Source organism: Marmota monax, unplaced genomic scaffold (genome assembly GCF_021218885.2).
Source record: "Marmota monax isolate L192 unplaced genomic scaffold, Marmota_monax_Labrador192_F-V1.1 WCK01_AAM20220418_F8-fsc00007, whole genome shotgun sequence".
Classification (NCBI taxonomy): domain Eukaryota; kingdom Metazoa; phylum Chordata; class Mammalia; order Rodentia; family Sciuridae; genus Marmota; species Marmota monax.
The window spans coordinates 4,921,595-4,934,653 of NW_026692781.1; the positions used below are offsets into that span (position 1 = coordinate 4,921,595).

The 13,059-nt window shown below is 35.3% G+C and overlaps 1 protein-coding gene across 1 annotated transcript in view; it reads right to left on the bottom strand.

Moving 5' to 3' along the window:
• Nucleotides 1-13,059, bottom strand: part of Cfap210 (cilia and flagella associated protein 210) — a 39,715-nt gene that overhangs the window by 23,445 nt on the left and 3,211 nt on the right. The window contains exons 2-4 of the mRNA XM_046447384.2: nt 10,190-10,416; nt 2,448-2,621; nt 2,151-2,344 (exon numbers count right to left, since the gene is read on the bottom strand). Coding sequence (XP_046303340.1) covers nt 2,151-2,344; nt 2,448-2,621; nt 10,190-10,416 — 595 coding nt within the window. The remainder of the gene's footprint in view (nt 1-2,150; nt 2,345-2,447; nt 2,622-10,189; nt 10,417-13,059) is intronic.

Consider the following 13,059-nt stretch of genomic DNA (forward strand, 5'->3'; position numbering starts at 1 on the left):
GAGATTTCTTAACTACAGGAGACTCACTTGTCAATTACTTGCTTCTCTCTGCCAATGGCTCCATTTCTAACTTGTATAAACCCTTAGATCTATAATAAAAATTAAAATAAATAAATAAATTTAAAAAAAACCCTTAGATCTTTACACTGCTAAATAAAAAAAAAATTACAACAAATCCAAAGGTTTCTCTTCTTTTTTTACAAAGGACAGGAATAACTGAAAATGATACGTAGACATTTGTGACTCTGTTTGCTTTTCTTTTTCCTTTTGCATTGCTGAGGATCAAAACAGAGCTTATGATGCAAACACTCTGCCACTGTACTATAACCCGAGTCCTGACATCTGTAATTAATAATTATAAATATGACATACAAGTAAGTTAAAAAAGCATTTAATAAAATGATATTGTTAATCCAATTTCATTTTATAAAATGTGAGTATATACATTTAAAGAAACAAATCTGTATCAGTAGATCAATGATGGCCATGGGCAAGGGGTAAGGGAGAAAACTTATGTAAAGGGTCATGAAGGAAACTTTTTAGGTTAATGAAAATATCTTGATGTAGGTGGTGATTGTGCAGCTATATACTTTGTGTGTGTGTGTGTGTTTGTGTGGTGCTGGGGATTGAAACCAGGGCCTTGGGCATGCAAGGCAAGCACTCTACCAACTGAGCTATATCCCCAGCTCCAAGCTACATATTTTTTTAAAAAAGATGAATTTTACTAAATGTAAATTATATGTCAATGAACCTGATGTCTCCACCATCAAAAAATGTCTAAGACAGGGCTCAGGTTGTGGCTTAGTGGTGGAGTGCTCCTCTAGCATATGTGAGACACTGGGTTCGATCCTCAGCACCACATAAATGTAAAATAAAGATATTGTGTCCACCTAAAACTAACAAATGAAAAAGAATTTTTTAAAAAATATCTCAGACAGACATGATGTCACAGCGTAGTTGCAAACACTCAGAAGACTGAGGAGAGAGGATCATTTGAACCCACATGTTCAAGACTAGCCCAGTCAATATAGCAAGATTCCAGCCAAAATAATAAAAATAAATTCCTGTTCTCGATTAGATTACTGGTTTAAAAAAAAAAAAAAGATTCATTACCCCTCACCACTTCCAAGGGGGTCTATTTCTCTGTTCTACTGCTGTTAAAATTGGCCACGTGACTGGCTTTAGACTTGTGTTATACCAAAAGGACCTTCTTTATCTTTTTGTGGTACTCGGGGTTGAATCCAGGGCCTCTCACATGCTAGGCAAGTGCTCTACCACTGAGCTACATCCCCAGTCCTTTTTAAAAATGTTATGTTGGAGCAGGGTCTAGCAAAATTGCCCAGGTTGTCCTCCAATTTGCAATCCTACTGCCTTAGTCTTTTAAGTAGCTGGGATTACAGGCATGCACCACCATGCCCAACCCTCTTTATTCTTTGACTTTAGGTTTGAGCACATTGTTACAAGCTTATTTTCTTGTACGTCTCTCAACACCATGAGATGAGTTTACCCTAGGAGGCTTCTTCATCCTCAACCTCAAAATGAAAAGACATGGAATAGATCAGAATCCTCCCCACAGCCCACAGCAATGAGCAAACTCAGTCCTGCTGCTTAAACAAAAGCTGCCCAGCTAAATCCAGCCTAGGGCACCAACCACACTCAACCAACAGATGCATGAAAAGTAAATTTTTTTTTTTTTAAATATTTATTTATTTATTTATTTTTTAGTTTTCGGCGGACACAACATCTTTGTTTGTATGTGGTTCTGAGGATCGAACCCGGGCCGCACGCGTGCCAGGCAAGCACGCTACCGCTTGAGCCACATCCCCAGCCCCCAGTAAATGTTTATTGTTGAATGGAACTAGGATATATCATTGTTTGTTATGCAGCATTACTACAGCAATTGTAACTGACATGTAATTTAGGAGTGACAGTGACTTTTAACATTTTTTTTTTTGCAGTGCTGAAGATCAAAATCAGCATCTTTCTAAGATGATACGCAAGTATTCTATTAATACATCCCCAGCTCCCTACCCTCTCTATACTTTTTCTATTAAGTATTTTAGCCTCTATTACTTTCATTGTCAGGGGGATAAAAAAGCAATATCCATTATAAGAAAAAGTTTTTAAAAAGTTAATTTATGTATACATACTGTTTTAGATGATCATTGGCAAGAGCTATTCTTTCTCTGTGTCTTTTTTCTGCTTTTTCTTGCTCTTCTTTAAAAGCCATTTCAATGTTGAGTTTCAATTGTTCTTCCCATTTTTTATCTGATTTTAAATTACTCTTTTGGAATTCAATCTGGGCATCACGTTCCTTCATGACTCTACTGAGAAGAAGTCCTGACTACAAAAAAAAAAAATGCAGTATTTTAGGAAAATAATGTCTAATTTGTATACATATGTTAAAATATATATGTATATACAAAAAGAGAAAACTCAAGTAATACATGAAAGTGTTTCATTCTTTCTGTTTGGTAAAACTGATACTGCTTTGCATGTTCAATGGCCTTTTTTCTTTCTCCTTGTTTGTATATTTCTTCTTCTATATCAAGAATTTTTCTTTCTGCCTCAATTTCTTCATCACGCTTCTTTTTAGCTTTAAGTTTCTGTTGTTTCATCCCCTGTAAAAAAAGAAAAAAGAAAACTTTTATCTTATTCCAGTGCTGGGAATTGAACCAGGGCCTCACACATGTTAGGCAAGTGCTCTACCACTGCACTATACCCCTAGCCCAAAAGCAATCTTTTGTTTTCATTGTCTATTTAATTTTACCAAAATTTAACATTATAATTTGAACTTTCATCATAAGATTTTATTGTATTTTCTTATTTCACTAATAATCACAAGGTTACATTTTGGACCTAATTGTGTGTGTGTGTGTGTGTGTGTGTGTGTGTGTGGTGGGGTAGGGGTAGATATGGGCAATCAAATCCAGGGCCTTGGCATGACAGATAAGTAATCTACCAGAGTTACATTCCCAAATCTTTTTAAAATTTTATTTTGAGAGAGGGTCACATTAACTTGCTGGCCTCAAACTTGAAATTCTCCTACCTCAGCCTCCTAGGTAGTTGAGATTAGGTATGCATCACCACACCCAGTAGAAGCTTTTTTTTTTTTTTTTTTGTGGTGCCAGGATTGAACCCAGGGCCTGGTGCATAGTAGACAAGTGCTGTACCACAGAGCCACATCGCAGCCTTGGAGCTAATTGTTTAAATTGAATTGTTTAGGAAGGTAACATATTTACATGGCTCAAAATCCAAAATTATTTTAGAAGTATATAATACTTCTTCAACCCTAACTTCCAATCTCCTCTTAGTCTATGATAACCACTATTACTAGTTTTGGTGTTTGTACTTCTAAAGTTTCTCTTGGTGGTTATATAATAAATATATATCTTATAGCTTTTGCTTCTTTATTTTTTTTAAAGAGAGAGTGAGAGAGAGAGAGAGAGAGAGAGAGAGAGAGAGGGAGAGAATTTTAATATTTATTTTTTAGTATTTGGCGGACACAACATCTTTGTTTGTATGTGGTGCTGAGGATTGAACCCGGGCCGCACGCGAGCGCGCTACCGCTTGAGCCACATCCCCAGCCCACTTTTGCTTCTTTAAAAAACTGACAGTAGAACTGGGTGTGGTGGTGAATGCCTATAATCCCAGGTAGTGGGGAGGCTAGAGCAGGAGAATCATAAGTTCGAGACAAGCCTGGGCAACTTAGCAAGACCCAGTCTCAGAATATAACTTTAAAAGGGGATGTAGCACAGTGATAGGGAGCTTGCCTAGCATGTATGAGGGCTTGGGTTAAATCACTAGTACCCCACATGCACACACACACACAACTAACTAAAAATAATGGCATATTTTGTATGTTCTTCTACACCTCTGAGTTTACTGAATGTCTTATGTCATTCAAGGTCTTTCTTCTCCTTTATTGGTCACACTTTCTATTTCTTAAGAAAATCCTACTTGTCCTGATTTCCTAATGAGAATCTATGACCTATGCTTAAATTTAGGTCTTTAACTCAGTTAAAATTCATTTTTCTGTATTCTGTACCATTGGGATATAATTTAATCGCTGTCATATGTCAGTTACCTGAGTACCAGTTATGGAATGCTTTCCCTTCTAATTTGGAATAACATTTCCATCATCTGCAAGTTCCCACATATAAAATGGGTTTCTAGGCTGTCTCATCAGACTTATTATAATCTCTGTGCTTATATCACAGTTTTTTTTTAAATATTTATTTATTTTTTAGTTCTTGGCGGACACAACATCTTTGTATGTGGTGCTGAGGATCGAACCTGGGCCGCATGCATGCCAGGCGAGCACGCTACCACTTGAGCCACATCTCCAGCCCCTATATCACAGTTTTAACTGCTATGGGTCTATAGTAAATCTTGCTGATAGTAAGCTGGACCTTCATTTATTCTTCTTTAACACTCATGGAGTGAGTGTTAAAGTAGCACTAACGTGTTACTTGAGTATACAAACAAAATAAAAGGTATATAGCATTACTCCATCCATTTATGTAGTAGTTTTTTTAAAATCAAGACTTTTAGATTATAATGTACATACTACCTTTTATTATTTCATATTACATATGAAATACATATTATATATTCATTTATAGAACATTTTAATTCTCCCCCCAAATTTCCCTATGGCCCATTACAATCAACTCCTCCCCACGCCTGCAGCCTTTGGCAACCACTAATCAGTTTCCTTTCCCTTTTTCAGAATGCCATTTGTTACATATATGATACCAGACATGATCTAACTCATCTCTCCTCCAGGAAAAAAAATTAGTAAAATATGAATAATATTCCTAAAGCAACATACCAGAAGCTATCTAGTCTTTTTCCAAATATAAATAATATATATTTCAACTAAGTAAAGAAATGTTCAAAAAAAAAGTGAGAATTCTCTAAACAGAACTTACACTTACCTATAGTTTTAACAATTCTATTAGAACACAGAAAACAATTGTGCCTCCCTGTGCCTCGAATGATATAAGAAAGTGTGTGTGGGGATAACCTTTTCCCAGCATTTCTCCCCATATGAGATAACAAAAGGAATCAGGGGATGCCTTCCCACTTTGAAGTAGTTTTCATTCAAGTATATGGAATTAAACTGGGTTACTGTTATCTCCTAGGTAAAGGGAATCTAGAAGAAACAGAGAAGCACAGCAAGGACACTATGAATTTTTTTAATATTTATTTTTTAGCTTTAGGTGGACACAATATCCCCATCTTATTTTTTATGTGGTGCTGAGAATCGAACCCAGCACCCCACGCATGCTAGGTGAGCACGCTACCACTTGAGCCACATCCCCAGCTCGTCACTATGAAATTCTAAAGAGAAAGATAGGCAAGCAGACAAGACAAGTAAGAGGTAGATGATGAAAACCTGCCATGATAATTTCAAGCCCTCTTTCTGTGCAATCTTGCATTTTAAACATAAAACAGCATTACTCTGATAACAAAACCAAACATTTCATGAAAACTATAGACCAACATCCTTCATGAACATAGCAGAAAAAACCAACAATATTTTAACAAACTGAATCTATAAAAAGGAAATACATCATGACCAACAGGGGTTTATTCCAGGAATGTAAGCTTGGTTTAAGATTTGAAAATATTGGGCTGGGGTATGGTTCAAGCGGTAACACACTCGCCTGGCATGCACGGGGCGCTGGTTCGATCCTTAGCACCACATAAAAATAAAATAAAGATGTTGTGTCCACTGAAAACTGAAAAAGAAATATTAAAAAATTATCTCTCTCTCTCTAAAAAAAGGAAAAGAAATCAATATATCATAATTAACAAACTGGAAAATAAAAAAAAAACATAATCATCTTAATAGAGAGCACCAAAAAGCACTAAAAAAAAAAAAAATCCAACATCCAAGCAGGGTACAGTGGCACATGCCAGTGATTTTGATAGGCTGAAGCAGGAGGATTCTCAAGTTCAAGGCCAGCCTCAGCAACTTAGTGAGGCCCTAAGCAACTTAGATGCTGTCTCAACAATAAAAAATAAAGAGGACTGGGGATGTGGCTCAGTGGTAAAGCACCCCTAGGATCAATCCGCAGTATAAAAAAAACAAATAAAAAAACCCAAATCTATTCTTGATTTTAAAAGAACCAACAAAACTCAATAATTTAGGTACAGAAAGCAACTTCTTCCACTCAACTTGAAACATGTACAAAAGACCTAAACTTAGCTTGCCTAGTGTGTGCAAGGCCCTGGGTTCAATCCTCAGCACCATATAAAATAAATAAATAATAAAACTAAGGTATTGTATCCAACTACAACTAAAAAAAATAAATATTTTTTAAAAGATTAGGAAAATGACAAGAATATTCATTTTTACTTTATTTGTTCAACATTGTATAGATGGTTCTAGCCAATGCAATAAGTGAAGAAAAAGAAATAAATGGTACCCAGATTGGAAAGAAAAATGAAAAACTGATTGTATTTTCTGATGCATGACTGTCTATGTGGAAAATCTCACAGAAGTTTTAAAAAAAACTTACTAGAACAAGTGAGAATTGCAACATTGAATGATATAAGGTCAATACAGAAAAAAATAATTATATTTCTATAGCTAACAATAATAGAAAATTGAAATTTTTCAAAATACCATTTTACTATAGCATCAAAAATAACAAATGCTTAGGGATAAAAACTATGAAATATTTTTATGTTTTATATAAAATTAAAGACAAATAAATGGAAAGATTCAATATTGTCAAAATGTAAATTTTCTCCAAATTGATCTAAAATTGAACACAATCCCAATCAGATTTCCAGATGCCTTTTTTTTTTTTTTTGCAGGAATTGACACCCAGATTCTAAACATCATAAGGAAATGTAAAAGACCTAGAATAGCCTAAACAATCTAGAGATGTAGTTCAGTAGTAGAGTATGTGCTAAGCATGCATGAAGTCTTGAGTTCAATCCTCAGTACCACCAAAACAAACAAACAAAAAACCCCACAAAGTTGAAAGACTGATACTACCTGATTTCAAGACTTAACATTAAATCTACAGTTATGAAGACTGTGTTATTGGAGTAATGACAGAAGAATACATCAACAGAATTGAATCCAGTAATTTCACCTACACCTATGAAGGAACTGGGTTTTCTTTTGTTTCTTCTTCTTCTTCTTCTTTTTCTCTAGCTCCCCACCCCATAGTGGTAGGACTCAAATCCAGGGCTTCATGCATGCCATGCAAGTGCCCTACCATTAAGCCACATCCCCAGTCCAACAACTAGATTTTCAACAAAGGCAATTCACTGAAGAAAGGATAGTTTTTTCAAAAATTATGCTGTAACAATTAGCTATTCATGTGCAAAAAATTTCAATTAACACCTCACTACATATAAAAAATTAACTAAAAATAGCCCATAAACCTATATGTGAAACAAAATTTTAAGACTCTAGGAGAAAATCTTGGTGATCTTAGGTTAGGTAAAGATTTTTTAGATAAACTTTTAAAGAATAATTCATACAAGAAAAACTGATAAACTAGACTAAGATTAAAAACTTCTGCTGGACATGGTAACACACGCCTGTAATCCCAGAGGCTAGGGAGGCTGAGGCAGGAGGTTCATGAGTTCAAAGCCAGCCTCACCAAAATCGAGGTGCTAAGCAACTCAGTGAGACCCTGTCTCTAAACAAAATACAAAAGAGGGCTGGGGATGTGGCTCAGTGGGCAAGTGCCCCCTGAGTTCAATCCCTGGTACCAAAACAAACAAACAAAAGAAACCAAACAAACTTCTGTTCTTAGCTAGATGTTACAGTTTAGATATGAGATATCTGCCCAAAAGCTCATGTAGCAATGCAGAAATGTTCAGAGGTAAAATTATTACATTATGAGAGCTATAACCTAATCCATTTGATGGATTAATAATTTGAATGGATTACTGGATGGTACTAAAGAGAGGGTAGGGCATGGCTAGAGGAAGTTGGTATGTCCTTGGGGATTATATTTTATCCCTGGTCCTTTGTTTTCTCTCTCTCTCTCTCTCTCTCTCTCTCTCTCTCTCTCTCTCTCTCTCTCTCCACCTTAGTCCCTACCTCTCTCTAATAGTTGCTCTAGCTGAGCAACTATTCTCCACCATGCCCTTCTGCCATGATGTTCTGCCTCATGTTAGGTCCAAAGCAATGGAGCTGCCTGACTATACACTGAATCTCTGAAATGTGAGCTAAAATAAACTTTTCCTTCTCCAAGTTGTTCTTGTCAGGTATTTTGGTCACATTGGCAAAAACCTGACTAACACACCAGGCCTGGTAACACATACCTATAATCCCAGCTACTTGGGAAACTGAGGCAAGGGATCAAATGAGCCTATAAGTTCAATTCCAGCATGGCAATATAGCAAGACCTGTCTCAAAACAAAACAAAATAATATTTTTTGCTCTTCAAAATATAAGGTAAAGAAATGAAAAGCCAAGACACATACAGGGAAGAAATATTTTCAAATAAAACACTTAATAAAGGATTTAATATCTAAAAAAAGGACAGAATGCATTTTTAAATTCTCTAAACTCAATAATAAGAATTCAACCCTAATTTTAAAACAGGCAAAAAATTTGAATAGACACTATACCAAAATAGATGTACTGGTAGAAAATAAGTTAATTAAAAGATATTTGGACTGGGATTGTGGCTCAGGAGTAGAGCGCTTGCCTCTTACGTATGAGGAACTGGGTTCTATCCTCAGCACCACATAAAAATAAATAAATAAAATAAAATAAAGGTATTGGGTCCATCTACAACTAAAAATATATTTAAAAAAAGATATTCAACAACATCTGTAATCAGACAAATTCAAATTTAAACTACAATAGGATACTTAACACCCATTAGCTCTTATGCACTAATGGTGGAAATGCAAAATTACAACTCCATTGGGATAACATTTTGGAAGTTTCTTACAAAGTTAAATATACATCTGCTGTTTAATTTAGTCATTCTACGCTAAAATATTTACTCAAGAGAAATGGAAATGTGTGTGCATGTGTGAGTTTATGTGTGTGTGTATACATATATATATGTATGTATATTTTTTTCCCCAGTACTGAACTCAAGGGTGCTTTACCACTGAACTACATCTCTAGCCCTTTTTAAAATTTTTATTATTTTTAAAAAATATTTATTTTTTAGTTGTAGCTGGACACAATACCTTTATTTCACTTATTTATTTTTATGTGGTGCTGAGGATCGAACCCAGGGTCCCGCACGTGCGAGGCAAGCACTCTACCGCTGAGCCCCACAGCCCAAAATTTTTATTATTTTGAGACAGAATGTGGCTAAATTGCTTTGGGTCTTGCTAAATTGCTAAACTATAATCCTCCTGCCTCAGCTTCCCAAAATATTGGGATTACAGGCATGCACCACAGTGCATGATTTACATATAGACTTGTATATGAATGTTCACAGCAATTTTATTTGTAATAGCCATAAAGAAAGAAAGAAAGAGACCAAGAGAGAAATAACTCAAATAGCAACATTTGGTTGCTGTCAAACCATCAACCAGCAACTAGATAAACAAATCATTATGTATCATACAATAGAATACTACTTGGCAATAAACAGCCAGGTGCATGAGGGTATGCACCTGCAATTCCAGCAACTCAGGAGGCTGAGGCAGGAGGTTTAAAACTTGAAGCCAGTCTCAGCAACTTAGTGAGATCCTGTCTCAAAATAAAAAATAAGAAGGACTCAGGATGTAATTCAGTGGTAAAGCACCCTATGTTCAATCCCCAGTCCAAAAATAAAAATGAATAAACAATTGATATACACATTATATGAATGAATCTCAAAGTAACTATGGTGAATAAAATTTACATTAATAAGATAAGTAGGGATGGAAAGAAGAAATAGAAAGAAGTCAGAGGGAGTAAAATAGGACATGAGAAAACTTTTGGGCGATGAATGTGTTCATTATATTAATTTTAACAATGGGTTTGGGGCATATACGTATATCAAAACTTATCAAAATGTAAACTTTAAATATGAATTGTTTGTTGTATGTCACTTATACCTAAATAATGCTTTTAAAATATGTTTCAATGTTATTTTATGACAGTTTACACATAAAATCCTGGTAAAAGAAGTATAAATGAATATTAAGAAACAAGAGCAAGTCTTTAGTGCGTGTGGACTCCTAGAAGATTAATACTTACTGCATATGTATTAGTCCAGTGTTTTACCACTTCTTGGGATCGTAAATGCATTTCTTTCTTTGCTTTTCTTTCTGCACGAAAAGCTGCTGCTTCTCTTGTCATACTGTCCAGGCTATCCTGAATTCTTTTCCACTCATCATGTGAAATTATGGTGACCTGCCGTAGATCTACGTTGCAAGGTAGAAGAGGTGGATAGGCAACTTCATCTTCTTTAGACTTCCTTATTTCTAATAAATTTAAAAAAATGATTACTAAAGTCTTTCAGGAAGAATTTAAGTAATATTTTTTCTCAGAAATTTCTATAATTGACATAATACCTGAATATTATTTTAAATATTTGATTTATTCTTGTTATCTTAAGAACAGCTGTGAAAAAAAACGTTTTGAAGCCAAAAGACAAAGATTTGAGTGTTTGCTTGGTCATGTCCTAATTGTGTAAACTTGGCAAGCCATTTAACTTCTTCCAACCTTGGTATCCTCATCTTTAAAGTTCAGATCAATAATACCTATCCCAGTAGATTGTTACAAAAGCATTTCAAAGTTAACCATGTAGAATTTAAAAATGGATAATTTGGGGATGTTCATCTTTTGGGGTTGCAGTCATTGTGATGACTCTGTGCAACCTGTTCCCCACTGAGCAGCAGCAGTGCAATCTGGAGAATTGACTACAGTACTGGGGTGAATCTGATTAGTTTAAGAATACTTGCCCCCTCCCTTGCCAATAACTATTGCACTAATAAGCAAAGAAACAGGACAAGAGGTTCATTTGTGATTTTTCAATAAGTTCTTTCTTGTTCTGGGAGTGATACCCAAGAAGACTTTCAAGCTGAATATGAATAAGCAAGGTAGGTAGATAGCGACCCGGTGACCATAAGATGAACTAGTTTTAGATGAAGCTGTCAGTGTGAACTGTAAAGAAGAAACAAAGAAAGAACTTATGGCAATTTCATTATGCTGCTATCAACCCAACCAGAAATCTGATTTGCTGTTATGTAAGTCAATGAATTTCCTTATTTTTTTTTTAATTATTGACTGGGTATTCTGTTATATGAATTTAAAAAAACATCCTAAATGATATGGTGGAGCATCTTAACAGCTCTCCTCAGAGAAATACTCCTACCCTTTTTTATTAACAACCAAACTCACTCAAGAGTGAGTTTAAGCAAAACAGGGATTCAGTAAGGGGTATTAGGAAACTTGCTGAATCTTCTAGAGAGCCAGAATCACCCTTGGAAGACATACATGCAAAATATCACAAAAACCTTATCAATGAGGCTCCAGTGAAGGCTCATGGTAACTGGCATTGGGTAGGCAATTTGACTTGCCCAATTTACAACTTTCCCACTGATTATCCTGAACCTTTACCACTGTTGCCTCTGAAACTTTTGCTGGCATTCTCTTCAGAAAACCAAACATGCTATTTGTTTGCTTTATAATGCTGTTTTCATAATACAAATCTGACATATGCAAAACTTAGTATTGGCCTCATGCCTGAAGCCTAGCTTCATGGGAGTCTGAAAATTGAATTCTGCCTTCTATCTTAAGGCAGTAGGGCTTATAAAGAAAGAAATTCACCCAAAACAGAAAAAGGCATTTGAATAACAATGGGTAGGTCAGATCTAATGAAGGTAATAGTATGTAAAGAGTGTGGACTCTAGAGTCAGACTACCTGGATTTTTTCTGAACATACCATATAATAATTACATGACTCTAGATAGGATTATTTCACCCTTATGAATCTGTTTCTTTAATTGCAAAATGGCGTTATTAACAGTACCTACTCTGTAAGGTTGGTTTGGTGATTAAATAAAGTAAAGTTAGGCATGTGTATTATATATATCTGGAATTTAGAATAGTGTTTGGTACACAATATGTTCTTAATAAATATTTACTATTTCATTTTTACAATTTTTAGGGACATAACAAAGCAGAAGTAAGAAAATCACGTGATCTTTCTCTCCAGACCGAGAGACAAATTCTGAAAGAAAAACTGCCAGAATCATGGGCTGGGGTTGTAGCTCAGTGGTGGATCGCTTCCCTAGCACATGTGAGGCACTGGGTTCAATCCTCAGCACCAAATGAAAATAAATAAAATAAAGGTATTGTGTCTCTCTACAACTAAAAAAATTTTTTTTTTAAATCCTGCCAGAATCAGTCATCATAGGGTTTGAAATAAAGCTTATGAGAGTGGGAAATTGGCTGCTAAAGTAAAGTGAGTTTAGAATGATGGGTACTATCTTGACTGCTACAGATCAAGCCTCTGCATGCAGAATAAAGTCAATTTAAACTAAGAAATGGCCCAGTGTTTTAGATAAATTTATATCTGAATTTTCAGGTATGTGAACCAAAATATTCTTTGGTTTTAACTAATTATTCACTTTCAACTAAAAATTTATGATCAAAGTGTTCTTAGAGCTTTATAACAAATTTCTTTTTGGTTGGGGAGGGTACTGAAGATTGAACTCAGGGACACTCAATCACTGAGCCACATCCCCAGCCCTATTTTGTATTTTATTTAGAGACAGGGTCTCACTGAGTTGCTTAGCGCCTTGCTATTGCTGAGGCTGGCTTTGAACTCTCCTGCCTCAGCCTTCCAAGCCAATGGGATTACAGGCATGCACCACTTTGACCAGCTACAAATTTCTTTTGTTTTGCCTAAAGTGGCTCAACTTGGTTTATGCTACTTGCAATCAGAGGTTAACCAAACTATGATTTCCAAGTTAAATCAACTGTCTTAATTAACATCTTGTTAGGACATATCAACATCTGGTTCTGACCCAAGAGTCATTCTAATTCTTTGTTTACTTGTTTTTATTTTTTAATATTTTAGTTGTCAATGGACATTTATTTTATTTTAAACATTGTGCTAA